This window comes from Athene noctua, chromosome 8 (genome assembly GCF_965140245.1).
Source record: "Athene noctua chromosome 8, bAthNoc1.hap1.1, whole genome shotgun sequence".
In the NCBI taxonomy this organism is placed as follows: Eukaryota; Metazoa; Chordata; class Aves; order Strigiformes; family Strigidae; genus Athene; species Athene noctua.
Window position 1 is genome coordinate 30,391,876 of NC_134044.1, and position 17,805 is coordinate 30,409,680.

The following is a 17,805-nucleotide window of genomic DNA, read 5'->3' on the forward strand; positions in this document are numbered from 1 at the left end:
GAAGGGTTATACCTGTTGAATATTTCAGTTGGACTGTGTTGGAGCTCCCTCTTTTTAATTGCTCAAGAGTTTAGGGCAGCCGGAAATGCATGACAACTTTTTATTTTTGTATCAAGTGTAACATTGCAAGTAACAGATAAAACTCAGTTTACTAGTCCCATAGTATACAGAACTGAAAAATGCATTCTGCCATGCTGTAGGCACTGTGCGTAAGAACCTGGTCAAAACTTCAGTGCAATTGTGACTGGAAGAGCAAAGCAGTGCTATTACTGTTACATCTGTGTGTATCCCAGTGTCTTTAATACATTTATGGTAAAGCAGAATGGCTACCACTCTAGTGTATGAGCAATCCCATGAATTAGATTTTACATCTAAAACAGCAAGCAAAGGAATCAATGCTAATCACCTTAATGAGGTGAGGTAACAAACCCAGTTTGAAGGAGTATGTTGAGCCAATTGATCACAACAGAAGAAAATTTAAGCTGAAAATACCTGGTTTTATCTAGTAGGGAGAATTGGAAATTGGGCAGTTACAGGTGGCCCAAGGAATTCTGCTTCCTAGCTTTTGCTCAGTCTTCATCTGTAGCACTGCAGAGGCCTTCAGCCAAGAAGTTTTTCATCAAGCTACTAGCAAGTGTAACTGACCACCATCTACACCTTTCTAGCTGTTAGTTCTGGAACAAGTCCTTGCATCACCACTGTTTGAGACAGGCACTTCTACTGAAGGTAGGTATCAAGTTTCTTCTTGATGTTGTCAAAGGAATCCACTCCCATATAGTCAGCTTGGCCCTGTTCCCACCGTTCCTTGCGTTCTTCTGAAGATACAGTTGGTAATACTGGTGATGGTGCTGATATTGATATGTGGGACACTGCCTCTGTAACCTCTGCCTAAAAGGAAAGGCAGAGTAAAAATACAGAAATACTTTGCATAACTAAAGTGAGCAACAGGTCTTAGAATGGGACAACGAAGTAGACGCTCATGCGCAGCAGCAAGCATTGCCAATGGGCAGGGATTGTGCAGCTTTCCTAGCAAAATAACAAAGCAATAAGTTAGCAGGGACGGAAAAAAAAAGTAAAAGTTTACGTTCTTCATACCTCTCTACAGAAGCCACAAGAGAAAGCCAGAGTATAGACCAAGCCCGATAGCTGCAAATAGTTCATTAGAAAAATGTAAGATAAACAAGAGAAAGCACATCTTAAGGGGTCAGTAACTTTGGTCTTAGAAAGGTTGAGAACTTAAACTGGCCCATGTACTATACTAAGACTAAAGTCTGCAGTCAGATGCAAGCTACTAGACTCTGTGAAGGAGAACTAGAATTAGAAGCATTACTTTGGTCTTGATATGTACTGGGATTCATCACTGCCACTCTATGTATTCACTAGTTCTAGGCTTACCTAGATCTGCTCAGCATGCAAGGTCTGTATGTACACACTGCCTGCTGAGCTGGGGTGGTTCTGCTTGAGAACCTCACTGGCTACAACACGTTAAAGAGTTTTAGGGCCCTTCTCTGTATTAAAGAAGTTCCTACAGCATAATTTCTGGTGCACCATTAGCTCTTCACATAGTTTGTTTTGGGCAAGCAGACAGCTACATTCAAGACCCCTATAGCATGCTTCTCTTTTGTAGTAGTGTTTATTCCAAGCTTAAAAGAACAAAACCAGAACACCCTGCATCCCACAAACTAAACTACACCCATGCTTTGAGCTGGGCAGCGGGAAGGGAAATCGGTGGAATGGTAAAGAACCTGTCATCCATACTTAAGTAGTTTGTACAAGAATATTAAAGCACATACCATGTTTACACCTGTAGTAGCTTCTTCAACAATTCCATGCTGTTCTAGTAATGGTAAAACATTAGCTATATAGGCATTCCACCACATGTTGAGGAATTCTGGATGAACTACTTTAGGGTCGTCCATGTTGCCTTTTATGCTTTTTGTTCTGGAGTCATATGTATAGTTCCATGGCTTTATGCTTCCGAGGAAATGCACCACTTTAGTATTTGCACCAAACCTGTTGGACAGAAGAAGTCAGAACCCACAGTTTGTGCAGGTGTCTAGAAAACAAGAGTTTTGACTGGCAAACATTTTTTTATAACCTGCAGTTTCTGTAAGTGTCCAGAAAACAGAAATATTATTTAGGAGGCTAAACACTAAATGATCAAACTGCCAACACCTACTGGGACCCAAAGCATCACTATACAACAGAAAAAATGCAAACAGATTTCTACATTACACTAGTCAGAATACAGCCAAAACCTAATGGTCTGGGCTATTTAAGTACTTACAGCCAACTCAAGTCTTTAGGTAGAGTGATGTCCATAGCTCAGGAGAGAGCAGTCTCAAGCAGCCGTTGCAATCGGAACTGGTTTTAAAAGTGAAAAAGATTCTACTCCAAAGTCAGTGATCCAGATAGTTAGGCATTACAAGCATTACGTAGAAAAGGGTCAGTGTTAAGAGTTACCCTTTCAGTTTACAGCCCTATAGAAATGGATCATTGGAAGGCCCTGCTGCAAGAAGAATGTGCCCCTGCAAAATAATAGCTTACTATAACCCAGGCGTTTCAGAGGACTTCTGATGGTGGTGCAGCAGGGTCTTGCTAGACAACCAACCTAAGTAATGTTAGTTCAGCCATGGGTGGATGTGGAGGGCAGGGGGGTTTCTGTTTCTTTTAAAAACTATTTTAAATCTATTTTCAATATGAACTTCTAGCTGTGTCCCAAATGTTACCAGTATGTTCTTTTCCATTAAGACTGTAGATGAGATCCACCCCTTTTTGAAGTAAAAAACTTAACATTAAAAGAGACAGCATTAGTTCTGGAACCATAGAAAAATAGAATGGGAGTTCAACTTGAGTCAGTTTTGTGAACAAGCAATACTAGTCTCTCTAGTGACAGCAACTCTCTCACCTAGTTCAGTTTGTATCACATTGGGATTTCTTCTCAACACATGAGTAACATTATTAAAATGGATAATAATGCCAAACCACTTTAACATTGTTAGCTACACCCTGGTCATTTTGACCAGGACTCAGACATTGAAGGAGTTTTACATACAGAGACAATGCAGGTATGTTTCAAAAAAATTTAGAATATTCAAAACAAGACAGTATGTATTGGGGTAGGTATTTTTGTACTATTGTAAGATCCTTAACTGTATTTCAATATTCATGTTCAATGTTTTGAGCACAACTGATCTTACTGCAGAATGAAAATGTATGCATGTGTGAAACAAGGTCAAGCATTTGCACTAATTACAAGAAAAAAAAAAAAATCTAAGAGGTCAGTTCCTCAGATTTCACTTTAAACTTTGTATGTCGAGATTTGGCATAAGAGAACTCCCTTAGTTTTATTAGCTGACACAGCTCTACTTAACAGCCTGAGATTTCATCTGAGGCAGCTGTTGCTGCTCTGAGGAAACTGGTCATTGTTTAAAAATCAAGGCTATTTAAGCTGGAGGATGCCTAAGAAGCTTTATGATATGCTTGCTACAAAGGGAGAAATGTGTTCTTAGTATTCTGTCCACTTAAGACCTGCACCACAGTTGGCAGATGCCAAGTTTCTACAATGTTTATAGTATCTGCTTTCTGGATGCTTTCTAGATCTGCAAAACTTTCTTTGGACATTTAAGCTCAACTGTTAGGAAGCTTTATGTCCACAGTGGCCTCAGCAACTAATCCACTTTCCCCATCTCCCAGAAAAGTCCTTCATCAATGTTTTGAAGTTACAGAGCATTTGTCATGAATTGGCATTTTGCTTTGGAAAAAGGATTACTGAGACTGCTGTGAAATCTAGTCTCGCTGTACAAAGCTGCAAAAAACTTAGCTATTGATGTCAGTAGGTTTAAATTTCACTTTATTCCAACTGCTGATTATCAGGAGTGTAGCTGCTGATCTAACCAAGGGAAATTGTTCCACTTATTGAGCAGGGTATTCTACTTAAAGGGCTGCACTTCCAGCATTATACTTCTGAAGGTCTGCTGAATTCAGTTAGGTGACTGATTCAGTCAGTTGAATGGAATTTTTGTCAGGAGCCCTCAGATCCAATTAGTCTTTTGTGGCAACAAGGTCATTTGTAAATTTTAGGTCATGTGACTAAACACCAGCCATAGAAAGAAGATGTACGTTACAATAGACATTAGCTTATCAAACACTATCCAACTACTTAGTCACTCTTAGGCTTGCATATATTTCTTTAAATAAGTGTTCCACTTTTAGCATGACAGGATTTCAAATGGTATTCTGATCACAAGACATAGTTTGATCTTGAGCCAGCAACAGCCCTGCTTATGATAGCTGCTGCTTTGGACACTAGTAACCTGATGTCATTTAGAGATCACACTGTTTTTATGCAATTGGTACATCCCCTGCCCCCCTCCAGCTTACACAGCTCTTAAGAAGAGTTTCTGTGTAACATTTCAGGTTCCCATGCTTCCCCACCTTCCTCCTGTGCTTGTTATAACAGTTCAAGTGACCCTGCCACTGACATATGGTTTACTCACATGCCAAATCTAGTGCTGCTAGCTAGGGAGGATAGGGTAGTTTTCCTTACACAGGAAACATGCAATGGTGTGGTGATTGGCTGCAGTCTGTGTTCCATCTTGCTGTTAGTTAAGGAACTGTCTGAGACCTAGAAAGACTGTTGGGAGAGACTTCTAGTTTTATACAAGGTCTTTATTCACTATGTTTATTTCAACAGTATTGGTTGATTAGATGAACTGTAACTAATGGTTGTGAAATACCCTGAGGACTTTGAGTGAGGAAAGGGCAAGTTACCTAGGTGGGAACAATACCACCAGTGGCATGCTGAAATTCAGCTCAAGTTGATTCCAGAGCTAACTCAAGAGCTACTGCCTTTGGTTAGAGCTGCAATGGTATCCCATACTGGAGGAGTGGTTCTTCCTTTCACGAGTGATCTGTCAAATGTGCTTACTCTAAGTCAGCTTCAGTGTTACCGCCAGGGATGAGTGGTTTTAAGCTCCACATACAGCTTTCTCCCTGCATTTATCATGAGGTGATTAATTTAATTAGTATTAAACTTTGAGAGGAAATTATTATACCTTCTTTTAGTGACAATAATGGTCTTCCTTTAGAAAAATTGTGTAAGTTCATATTGTACCTGTTTATTCTGTCACAAGAGGTTTGTTTATATAAGCTCTGAAAGTCACCTTAGAATTTTGAACTTACGCTTTAAATGCTGGAAGGTAGGAATATACAGAAGTGCTGCTCAAATTATAAATAAATGGTAGATGTTTGCTCATGTCTGTTGTTGCCCAGCTGCTGAAGAAGGTGTTTAATAACCCCTGATCTGCACCTGAAAGAGAAAGCATTAATAGGCTACAAGCATCAGAAAGCTGTTTTAGGATCTTTTTCAATCACTCTACTAAGTAAGATTTGGTAATGCAGTTGTCGTGTCCAGTAGGATTTTGGCACAGAGCACTAGAGTTCTATTTGTGAACAACCCTGTGAACCTTGCAGCCTTTGAAAATCCAAAACAGAGAATTAAAAAGATAGCATGTGGGGTTACTTTTTGCAAAAAAGCAGCAAGCTACTCAAACCCTGCCATTCAGTTTCTTTTACAGTTTAAGTTCAAGCTGTATAAGGCAACAAAAAGCAGGACTTGACAACTGAGTACTGTTCAGCTTCAGGAAAGCTATAGCTCAAAAGTTCAAGTGCCAACGATTAGTTTTATTACTTATGTCTACAGATGTATGGCCAACATCTCAATGCCAGAGTTCAGGTCTAGCAGACTGCTGATACCCTCAGTCCTGGATCCATCTGCCTGCACTGTGATCTGATAAGGAAAGCACATTCAGTCTTGGTGAGAACTCCAGTAAAACAACATAAAATCCCTTAACAGGCAATAGGCATTCCTCGTTCTGTACTAGAAGGCTGCTGACTAACCCTTAAGTGAGGATGGCAAGCTGAGTTATGGCCAGACCTACTGTGTTGCAAGAGGTCACCTCTTCTTAGTTTGCAAGTAGATGTTGTAACAAGGTCAAGTGAGTCTGAAGTTGTTTGGTATGTCAGTAGTAGAGTAGCTACAGAAAGGTGTCTGGCCCAAAGCAGACTAGTTTATAAGCAGCTACTGAGAAATAAAAACTACTTATTCATTCTTCATTGCAGTGAATATACAGTAAAGAGATGTCTTTAAGTTCCAATAGTTCCTCTTATGAAGGAGATTGAAGGGAGTCCCTCAACTTTCATTTGCTTTCTTCACCTGTAACTACATTCACAAGTAGCATTGCTAAAGAGTAGGTAAATGCATAGCTTAGTTAGAAAAAATAATGTTCTTCTTAATCTTTAATTTTCTAAAGCACTCCGTCTCTGCTGAGTCAGAGAAGGGTTTTTTTAACTGGCCTATGATTAGATTTAGGACAGTACTAAGTTTATACCCTCACTGCTGTTTGAATTTTCTTTTTGCAACTGAAGTATCTGGACACTGGGCATAAACTTAAACAGTACACTGACAAATATAAATTCTAAGTATCCTGTTACAGCTGTCAGCATACATGCAGATTGCAGTGAGAAATTTCCTAGAGACTCAGTCCAGTAATTTCAAATGTCTGACTTGCCTCCCAATGCATAAAGGCAGAAAAGCACTTCTGAAGAAGTCATGCCCATCACAAGACAACAGAGAAACCAGACAAGTCCCCTGGTCTTTACTCAGCTGTTTTTCATCTTCACTTCTAACTTAATGCGTGTTAAGAATGCATATGTTAACAATAAGATCATCTACAAGAGAAGAAAGTCTGGGGTGCCCTCTCAGCACAGATAGCTCATAACTTGAAGGGGCAGCAACAATGTGTTTAACTTATTCTACAGGACCTCCTCTCACTCAGATTGTTTTACATACTCAGCTTTTTTCAGGTTGCATGCATTTGTGCCAAAGCAGCCACTGAAAGCAACATTCAGCTGTCCCAGTTCAGACTTCAACAGTTGTCTTGTAAAAACGGGACCTTAGACATAAGGTGAAAGAATCAGGCAGTAGTTACATTAGCTACATCCCTACAGATACAGTCCTGCTGCATTGTAGCTCTATATGTAAAAGCAACCAATCTCAGGCTAAAGGGTCAAAGGGTTGTCAGAGCAATAGCAATGTTCTTAATTACTACCAGATTTCTTCTAAAACCAACTTTGCTAATTTTTGATAGTATCTAGAATTATTGCATGACATATTCCTCATTATCTAGACAGGTGAGGTTCACATAAAGCAGTTGTCTGCTTAAGTAGCCAGTGCTCCACCATTTCTGGACAACAGCATTACAGAGGAGGCATCTGTCTGCTTTAAACACATTAAACACTCTGGAAGGTCTCACATTCCCTAGTTACTACTACTGCAGATGGGGTGTTCAGAGCTCAACTTCAATTATGCATACCCTGGTAGCTTGAGTTTGCATCCCTGTGTCCTATTAAGGGCAGTGACCCTTCACAAGTTTCTCTCACAAAAAGTTTCCTGAAAACCTCTATTACTGTCTAGATCGATTTAGGTTTAGGTCCCCTTTCTCCTCGAGTTCATGAACTGAGCAGCAGATTATGCAGGTAGCGTAAGTCTGTATGGTCTCATTCACATCAAGGCTACCATTTAAGAAAAAAAAAAATTAAAGCTGAAATACAAATGACAGTTCTAGAAATTTGGCACCTAAACCATTAACCCACCATTTTTGCTGTTAAGAGCTGCAACGATTGCTTCACATTTAGGACACTGAGGAAGTTTCACCATCGTGTGGCTTGAGTTTTTCTCAGAAAGTATATTGTGAAAGCAGTTCTATTCTTTTAAAGCACAGGGGCCTTAGACCTAGAAGATGGCTCTGCTAGCAGTCAAGCAGAAAGCTCAGAGGAGACACTTACCAAGTCTTGCATGATCCTGGAGCTACTCAGCAGTCAGATGTGGGTTTGTTTGGGTTTTTTTGGTTGGCTGGGGTTTGGGTGGGTTTTGATTGCTTGGGTTTTTTAAAATGCAAACATTCAGTATTGTGCTACAGCTTTTGCCATAGCTGGTGATCAATTTACACCTAACATTTGAGAGCACTCCCAGAGCTACTGACAGCTACATTGTCAGTAACAAGGTACAGACAGACCTTCATTATGCTGCAGTACTCATTTTCACTAGAGTTTATTCATATGGCAGCATTAAGCATCCAGCTGCAACTAATGTTCTTTAGGAGGCCACACAGGAACAGGAATTATTCTGCAGACCGGGAGTAACATCTAGAAATTTTACTTTTTACGAAGTACTGAAAGGTAAGTCAACAGGATGGCTAATTACTTTCTATTAAGAGTTCCATTTTGTGGTCTTATTTATGTAGTTTTCTGTAGCTTTTTCAGTTAAGACTTTGTTTTGTACCACAGTAGTTACATAATGAAATTCAGTGACAGGAGGCAGTGAGTGTCATTTAGAAGCCTTTAACTATAGCAGTCTTCAAGCAACACGTGCATTTACTGCAGTGGTAATAGATTTGGGAGACATACAGGAGAGCCAAACTTGGCTTCTCAAATCTGGCACAGTGGCCGATCCCAAGTGACCTATAGTGGGAAGCAGCCAAGGCTACATGCACTTGATAGTAGGAAAAAGACAGTCACCACCCTGTAATGACAGGAAGCTATCAACACAGCATACAAAGAGGTAGTTGCATCTTCAGATGTTTGTTTCTCTTGAAGCTGCACTCAAGTTGATCAGTACTCTTTTTCCACAGCAACTTGAGTTAGCATAAAGCATTCAACTCTTGAGTGTTAGGACTGTATAGAGCATAGTACTGCAGTTTCATGTGCTAATGCACACACTGTGCTTGCTCCATCTTAAGATTTCTTGTTACATCGATCTATATCACTGATGCTCACAGCTACTAGTTTTGAGGCCACACTCTTAGGGTTCTTTTTATTTCATGAACCCTGAAAAAAGTAAGTTTACTACATATTGTAGTGATAGCGTCTGTGGTGAGAAGGATATAGTTTTTGTGCAGTTGCTTTTGTGTTGTGTGAGCCATACCAACCACTATTATCATTTTGGCCTAACTTATTTTGAAATACAAATTAATACATACCATCAAAGCTGCCTTTCTCTGTGGCAAACTGTAACAGCTGATTGTATGTTTCAATGGAAGGTCGGTAAACAAAAACTCCAGAATTAAAACAGTCAGGCCAGCCTGGATCTGGTGCTGCAGACAGCTCTTCTCTCTCAAAAAGCTCATCGATATTTGACAAAACCTAGTTGTAAATGGGGGAAAAAAAAAAAATTGTTTTCTGGTTTTTAGGTTAGGAAATGGGGTATCATGTTTGAATGGATTTTGACATCCACCTTGAGACATGAAAGAAAGTTCTCTTATCAATGATCTTGTCTTATGGAAGACAATACTTTATGGAAATAGTCCCCCACAGCCTATGTTACAGTTAATTTAGGTAAAAAAGGCACGTACATTTTTAGAGTTACTGATCCAAATAGCAAAAAGGCCTCTACTGCCCCTTCTCTAAAAAAAGAAAAAAAAATACATACCACTCCCCCCACCCCCCCTCCAAAAAAAACCCCAAACAACAAAACGAGAAACAGCCCACAAAAGTCCAAGAACCCCCATACCAGGTCATTAAGAGGTACCATGAAACATGGCCACTAACCATTGTGTCTGCATCCATGAAGACGCATTTTGAAAACTGTGTCAGTTCCCAGCAGTGAAGCTTTGTTAATGTGACACCCAGCTCAGGTCTTTTCATTAACGCCAAGTGTGCTGAATCCCCACTATCCAAGACGTTTACCAATATGACTTCATCAAAGACCTTTTCCAGCACTCTCCTGGGGAAAGAGTCAATTGCCAAGAGGTAGTTCTATTGTTATTCCAGCACCACACCATGTGACAGATTCCACAAAAAACAGTGGAATAACAGGGAAGCTGGCAGTGTTTCTTGTGCCAGGTAGAGAATCTTGACTGCATGTGTTGTCACGCACAACCTGCCTGCCTCAAGGTTTCTAGTTCGTAATGGGCACATTTTGGGAAACAAAGTTTGGGGTTTTTTTTTCTTCCACAAGCAGGGCTTCGGCTGGCATTGCTACCAAGTCCAGTAGGTCATGGCTACATAGTACAATTTTTCTGCACAGTTTTTTTTCAGCCAGAGTCTGATTTTTGGCAAGTTAACAGTCTACTTTGAGCAGGCAATTAAAAAATGGGAAGCTGTTAGAGTAGCTTGACCAGTATAGTAGCTGAATTCTAAACAGTTGAAACAGAAGTTTATGCAATAGTTACAACAACACCGTCCTGGATTTGTGACTGTTAGGGACATCTGATTAGACCCAGTTGCTATAGCTTTCTTTATCCTATAAAGTTTTAAAGAGTCACTTAATAATGGCTGTGGGTACAGCAGTGTTTTGACCCAGTATCATATTCACCTAAGGGTGAATAACTTTCAGACATTGTAGTGAAATCCTGTGGCAGATTTCCAAGCTTTACTTTACCATCAGTAAAGCATTACCATTAGTTCAAGAGATGTTAAGGAGTTCATGCTGCTTAAAACATAAAGCAACTGTATCTCGCTCTTCTACAGCATATCCTGAATGCTCAGCAATTAATTATCAATTTGAGCCACGAAGCTTGTAAATGAGTTTTAGAACTCTGCCTTGCAAGGCTGTCTATACTGACAGTTTGGTATGGACAGTCGCTTCTGAACTTAAGATGTATGTTGTTAGTGGGCGCAGAGTGAGGCAGTTCCAGTTACACCACTAGGACAGTAGGCATCACTGGTCTGAGGGCACAGTACTAGCTGGCTTGCACTAGCATATAAGGACATCTATGATTCATCTTAAAAGAGCACACTCACCTAATAGGCCAGAATGGATGTTCCTATATGTAACATCTTTATAAGGTTGTTTAGCTGCCGAAAGACTCCAGGGAGAGTCGCTCCATTTATTATTGAGCTGTTTCTCCACTGTCTATAAATTGAGAGATCTTTTCAGATGAACTTCCCTGTGTAGAGAATCTTGACCTACCATCTGTAGTTCATGCAGCTACTAAGTTAACTGGGTTTCTACCTTCCTCTTACATTTGGAAAGAACACCCAGTCCACTTCATACTGAGACTATTCTAGAGAGGCTGTGGGAAGTGGTTGCCTGTTAATTTGTTGTACTGTGGTGACCTCATGAGATGTCTCTGTTGATCTGCTGATTTGACAGACTCAGTGCTACTTTAGTTCTGCTCATTTTCTTCTCTCATGATAAAAATTGATTTGAAGTGTCTGCTAGATTTCAAAAGAGCTTGTGCTATATTATCTTAATCAGGAATGCTTCTGCATGACAAATAAATACCAATCCCCTACTCCCACCTCCACATGTATACACACAGCACTAATGAACGCACAGGCAATATTGTATTGTTGGACAGTTCTAAGTAGGACTACAAAAGAACAAAGATCCAGTTGAAATATCAAGTCACAGTTTAGTGCTCTAACTACAGAGTATTTGTTAACTCATCATGTGGAAGAAAGAAAAAAAAAAAAAAACAACAACCAGTTTCATGTTTGAAGAACTTACAGAATTCTAGATAAGTTGAAATCTGCTAAGCTTAGCTGTTAGGATTCCAGAGTTTTGGAAGGTTACTATTAAGGAATTTAACTTCCATTTTTCAACCTTCACATCAGCAGGAACTGTGGCAGTTTGAAGTACATAAGTGACCTTACCTCATAAGATCTGAGACCTGAGGAGTTATGAGTGCAGTCAGCTTCCTTGTTGTTCTGTACTGTTGCAAGGATGAACCAAGTACCAGTGCTCCTTTCACATAGGAGTCATTTGTGGCTAGAGTCACAAAAGACTGGTCTGGAAGAAACGAACTTGTTCAAGTTAGCATGATCCACTACTTGATTTTGAGACAGATATACTAGAAACCTAGTATTGTTAGGTAATCATGCTGTGAGACCTCTAAGATGTGCCCTTTAACTCTGTGTATTGGGCCTGCCTACATGGCTGAATGAAGCAGATTATGCTTGCATAGCTATACCAGCTATTAACTTGACACATGGCAGAATGCAGTAAAAGACACAAAACTGAGACTTGTTGCAAGAGAAAACCAGTTCTAGTTTGCCCACAGGTTAAATAAGTCATGCCAAACGTTAGAGACAATCCAAAAGGTTTGAAGAGCCTTATTCTGGCCATTAATACACTATATTTAAGCTAAAAGTACTGGGAGTCAGTGAGCTTGCATTTGGTCTAAAGTTAGTAACAGTAGCTTTGCAGAGTTACTCTAGGTTCAGCTCTCCACCCTGAAGCTAGGGCAGCATAAAACTGTTTCATTTTCAAATGAAAGTAAGCATTGAATTAGATCTTGGACAACAGTATTAAGTTTTGCTAGCTCAGGATTTTGCAGATGAGTTGTTCTGCAACCCATGGCTGCAGCTCTATCACAAGAATGCAAGATTTAAATGGGAAGTAACCAGTAATACGATAAGCAATTTAAGACTTGCAGCAAGTTTTTGCTCTTCAAGCAAAAAGAGGTAAGGTTGGATTGTTACTATAATCTGCTCCAGCTGTACCTTAAAAATAAATTAAGATGGATCGCTTTGCCATATACTGCTAATTGAGGCCATGTAATATAAGCTTTGCATTCTTGCAATTGTCATGTTGTGTTAAACTGCCAGGGTGGGACTGACAAAAGCAAACAAGTAACTTCTAAACTTCTACAGTTCACTGTTAACTATCATCATGTGGACTGTTAACTATAATCATGTTGTACTCCTTTCCAAGCTACAGGGCTTTATAAAGTATGCTCTTTTCCACCCAGCCATTTTTAACACCATCAACAAAGTAGTTTCCTCCTAAGAATTTCAAGAGTAGATTTGCACTTTTAAATTTATTTTAACAACTGTGGTTTTTTTTCTTTACAGAAGTTGTTAACTAGGTTAGATCAGGATTGAGAGTGAGGGTTCTGGACACTTAAAGGCTTACTATCAAGTCTCGTAGTAAAATTAAAATAGTGACTGCACTACTTTCAGAGAGATTGTTGAGACAGTCATCATCAAGATCATTTTAACTTAATACCATCTTAACAGTTGATGACAGAAAGTCATATTTCATAACTGTCTATAAGCTCTGCAGACCTGGTTTGCAAGCTCTACAGACCAGCTACAAAACCTTCTATTTTGCTTAGCAGCAAAACCAACTAGTCCCAAGGGATTTAGATTATAGTAGTCAATTACAAAGTTCAAAAAAGTTCTACAATGCCAGGAATAAAGATTTTTTTTTTCCCCCAATTCACTTTAGCTACCGATTTGAAATAGTTCATATAATTCAACAAATCTACAGAACAATTTTGCGTTTCTTTGAAGCTTTACAAACAGCAAGTGTGTAGCATTTTAAGCGGTGTGAACATCCTCCTAATAGGGCTGCATTTTTCATTACTTAATTTGCATGTTACTCCTCAGCTACTCAATACACAGAAGTCTGCCACTCTGTGCTGACAGACAGCTCACTAAAAATCCAGTGTAGACACAGTGGGCTTGTGCTCATGTTGGTGGGGTTTTTTTTCTTTCCCAGAAGTGTGAGACTAATTCTTAAAGTGACCTTGCCACTGAAAGACTAGTCTTTTTCATTAAACTGTTACAGGTATACATCTACCACACCTTGTCATCCTACTGAAACTATTTGCACACAAAGGTCTTAGAGAAATAATGCCAATTTAATGGAGTAAAGGCTAAGCAGCCCCCTATTACATCCCAACTGCAGCAGGAAACTTTATGACTGCTTGACAGGAGGAGGAGATGGGCAACTTGGAGACCATCCAGGTCAGTACAGCTTTCCAACGCTCTGAATAACCTATGTCCTATTTCATACCTTCTCTAAAACACATGCAGACATGTTACATGTGAGCCCATACCACACAATAGGCAAGACCAGTTGCTGCTTAACATAGAAGTTACATCTGCAAGAGACCGGTCCATTCTACCTAAGCCACAAGTATTGCAGTTACGTGGGTTCTCCCTTCCCATCTCTCCCCCTTCTCCATAAACATTTCCTCCACAGTAGGTCATGTTCACACAGCAGTCACTGTCACTGCCTAAAACATACTGAACTATTAGTAACAGTGTGGCTGCAACAACACAGAGAACGTGAGACAGTTGCACAGCTTCATAATTGATTTATTCAGGTAAAACCGAGCTACCTCAGAGACATCTTTGGCTGCCGAGTTCACAGGCTGCGGTGTCTGTATACCTCGTACTAGCCCCTGCGCGCCTGAGAGCATCCTGGGGTACTCGGCCAGTGGCAATTTCATCTGACACGTGCAGGAGGGGACTGGAGTGCTTTCCCCAGAACATTTCCCCCGGACGCATTTTCCCAGGCATAGCCAGAGTTCACAAGTGTTTGCCTGTTCCCCTGTTCTCCGAGTTAAGTACTAATACATCCGACTTTTTTTTTGAGTATAGGATTCTTAAAGAGACAGGAGCATCTAATCAAGACGTGCGTCGGGAGGCAGACTTCCTACAGCCTTCCAGATCTCAAAGCGAAACCGACTCCGTGCACGGCTTCAGGTAAAATGCGAATCGGGGAAAAAAAAAATCCAGAAGAAAAAAGCCAGGCATACTTGGAGAGGGGGTAGGGAATTGCTCATTGCGAAGTATCAAACCGCGCCGAAGTTACACGCGCCCTTCAGCCTTTCAACAGAGAGCTGGCCTCCCCCCTGCCCGCCGCCACATCCCCTCCCTGAGGGACGGAGCCCTGGGCCGGGCTCTGAGGCGGGCGGCGGGGCCGAGCGGGCAGCGCGGCCGCCCCGACAGCGGCCCCAGCCGCACCCCCCCCCCCCCCCCCGCGCCCGCCGCCGGCAGGGCCGCCCGCCCCCCCCCCGACCAGGCGCGGCCCGGCCCGGCCCGCTCCGCCCCCGCGCCGCCAGCGGGGGCCGCGCGCCGGCTCCGCGGCTGCGGCCCGGTGTCCCGGGGAGGCGTGTCAGCGCGCACTGACCTGCCATGGTGCCAGCTCCGCGGAACGGCCGCGCTCCGGGCGCTGCGCGCCGCCCGGCCCTTATATAAGGGCGGGGCCACGCGCCGCACGCCCCGCCCCAAGGAATCCCCGCGCCGCCGCGGGGTGGGGTCTCCGCCATGGTCTCCCGTGGCGGTGGCACGTCATCCTCCTTCGGCCGCGGGGGGGGCTGCGCCGCCACGGCCTCCGCGCCCCGGGGCGGTGAGAGCCCTCGTCGGGCTGCCGCGGCGGGCGGGACCCCCCCCCCTCCCTCCCGGCCCGGCGCCGCCCGCGGCTGGGGCGAGCGCGTGCCCGGCCCCACGGCCGCGCGAGGGAAGCACGCGCGGGGCGTCTGACCCCGGCGCCGCCGCAAAATGGCAGCTGGGGCCGGCGCCGCCGGGAGGGGCCGGGCGCGGCGGGCAGCGGTCGCTGCAGGGGGCTGCGCCGTGGCGGGAGGGGCCCCAGCAAAGGTGCGAGGTGAGTGCGCTCCTTCAGAGGCGTACAGCGTCCCGCCGCTGCTAGGCCGGCAGGGTGGGGGCTGTTGGAGGCGCACCATGGGGAGGCTGTGTCAGCAGGTGAGAGCAGGAGGTAGGCCCATGCTTGGGCATTTTCTTTATGGCTCGAGTTCAGTCCTTAAATTTAAGCTGTAACTTTTCAGGAATATCGGAAGGGTGCTAATAATTTTCTTGTGTTCTGTGTCACCCTTGCAAGCATTACCGGTGTTAAGACTCCAGTACAGGTTCTTTGTTGCACGACTCTTTACCTACTAGTCAAAGCTAAGTAATTAAAGATGATGGCAAGTAGTGAAGGCTGTAGATATACACAGTACCACTAACGGAAGAGATGAGTTAGTCCAAAGAATCAGAGACTGACAGACTGTCTGAGGCTGTCAGGGAGCTCTGTATGTCGTCTGGCCCGACCCCCTGCTCAGGCAGGGCCACCCAGAGCCCGGTGCCCAGGACCATGTCCAGACGGCTTCTGAACACCTCCAGGGCTGGAGACTCCGCCACCTCCCTGGGCAGCCTGTGCACGGTGACAAAGTGTTTCCTGGTGCTCCGAGGGACCCTCCTGTGTGTCGGTGTGTGCCCACGGCCGCCGGTCCCGTCCCTGGGCACCCCTGGGAAGAGCCTGGCTGCGTCCCCGATGCCCCCTCCCTGCCGGGGTCTGTATCGTTGGTGAGATCCCCTGAGCCTCCTCCTCTGCAGCCTGAAACAGCCCCAGCCCTCTCGGCTGTTCCCCGCAGCAGAGATGCTGCTTGTCCCTTCATCATCCTTGTGGCCCTTCGCTGGACTCTCTCCAGTACGTCCGTGTCTCTTGTACTGGGGAGCCCAGCACTGGGCGCAGTGGCCTCGCCAGTGCTGAGGGGAAGGATCCCCTCCCTGAGCTGCTGGCCGTGCCTCGCCTCATGCAGCCCACGATACCGCTGGCCCTTGCAGCAAGGGCACATTGCTGGCTCATGTTCAGCTCGGAGCCCACCAGGACCCCCAGGTCCTTTTCTGCAATCCATTATCTTCCTCAAGACAATGACATACACCTGCTTTTTCACCAGAATAAGCAGAGGAAAGTCTGTTAGGAAGGGAATTCCTCTCTAACCTAAAACGGCAAATAGTTTTGTCATGAAAGGATTTAAAAATGAAACAAACCCTCATATGCAAACTGATGAACAAAGAACATGCCACCTCCAAATTTCCCCAATATGGGAAATTATGTTTGAGCTGAGGCAACTTTTGTAGATTGATCCCTTTTAAAATCAAATTGCTTGCTTTTCAAAATACCAAAGCCAGGGAAGTGTTCCTTGACCAACAACAAATAAAAGCTTTTAGAACATACCAGTAATTCATAAAACATCATGTGCATAAAAATGCTAGAATCATTATAGGCTGGTAATGTTGTATGTGAGTAGGGATTACTAACATTTTCCGGTATGCGGCCCTTTTCCAGGTATCCGTGGCTTTGACAAACTTTCTCTGTGATGCTGTTGGGCATGGTTTGTGTCTGTCTCAGATGAAAGTTTTGAGAAATTTTTAGCCAGCACATTTCAGCTGTGTCTAGCTTGTTGCTTTGCCAAGTTTTTGAGAGAAAACAATAGAATAGCCACTGTTGGTGATTGCCCTCCCCCTCTCCACCACCACCCCCTCCCCGCCCCCCCTCCCCGGCTCCTTTGTATTATGTTCGAGTGGAGCAAAAGAGCATCATTCCTTCTGGTTTCCATGTTACAAACAAACAATCGAAAGAAAAAACCTAGGTATGTCAGTGTTAAGCTTGATGGTGTGATAGAGAAATGCTCCCCCCACCCCTATACACACACCTGTTTGCACATGCTTGTTTGAGATTTTTCAGATGTTCATGGTTGACCAGGCTGTAAATTTATGGTTCCATTGTGTGACTGGATTGCATATACATCCATGCCCCTCTACTGACATGCTCCTTTCCCCACAGCCTGGAGGGGAAAAGTGTCAGGAAGAACCTGAGAGATCTAGATCAATTGGAAGAAAAGATCATGTGACATGAGGATAGAAGGGAAAAAGCTGGGGAAAAAAAAGAGAGGAATGCTTGGGACAGGCTCTCATGAGATGAGGGCTAAAATGGGAAAGCATCTAAGCCGAGGACAAGCTGAGCAAAAAAAAATCTTGGTCTCAATTTTTATGGCAGAGGATACATTTAAGACTAGGTGGAAGAGAAGTATATGAGGATGGGAACTAGCCAGGGAAACTGTTACTTCTCAGCACGTCATAGGGCTTGATAAAAATCTGGTGAGGAGGAAGAAGGAATAGATTTCTCAATAAAGAGACAGGTGGCATTCAGAAAGAATGGACGAAGTGCTGCACAGCAGCTCATTAGGTGAATACTGGCACACTGAACAAGGTGCAGCTCTATGGAAA

At 43.2% G+C, this 17,805-nt stretch overlaps 1 protein-coding gene across 3 annotated transcripts; it reads right to left on the bottom strand.

The window, feature by feature from the left end:
• Positions 1-86: 86 nt before the first annotated feature.
• Positions 87-15,083, bottom strand: GYG1 (glycogenin 1). 3 transcript variants are annotated; one of them, XM_074911703.1, is made up of 8 exons: positions 14,927-15,083; positions 11,659-11,794; positions 9,610-9,784; positions 9,042-9,204; positions 5,185-5,311; positions 1,794-2,013; positions 1,096-1,146; positions 87-888 (listed from the first exon to the last, which is right to left on the bottom strand). In XM_074911703.1, exons 1-8 carry the CDS (start codon positions 15,063-15,065, stop codon positions 718-720), a joined length of 1,182 nt encoding a protein of 393 aa, XP_074767804.1. In that variant the 5' UTR covers positions 15,066-15,083; the 3' UTR covers positions 87-717. The 3 variants fall into 3 exon arrangements, with proteins under 3 accessions (XP_074767804.1, XP_074767805.1, XP_074767806.1); XM_074911704.1 differs by lacking the exon at positions 1,096-1,146 and having other exon boundaries at positions 14,927-15,082; XM_074911705.1 differs by lacking the exons at positions 87-888; positions 1,096-1,146 and adding an exon at positions 898-1,026.
• Between the last annotated feature and the right edge of the window lie 2,722 nt (positions 15,084-17,805).

Excerpts from the sequence above, each read along its gene's own strand:
- GYG1 (XM_074911703.1), bottom strand. The coding sequence starts at position 15,065 with ATGGCGGAGACCCCACCCCGCGGCGGCGCGGGGATTCCTTGGGGCGGG. Across the intron at positions 9,785-11,658 it reads CAGGTCTCAGATCTTATGAG|GAGAGTGCTGGAAAAGGTCT; the intron begins GTAAGGTCACTT and ends CTCTTTCCCCAG. Across the intron at positions 2,014-5,184 it reads TACCTTCCAGCATTTAAAGC|GTTTGGTGCAAATACTAAAG; the intron begins GTAAGTTCAAAA and ends TCTGTCCAACAG.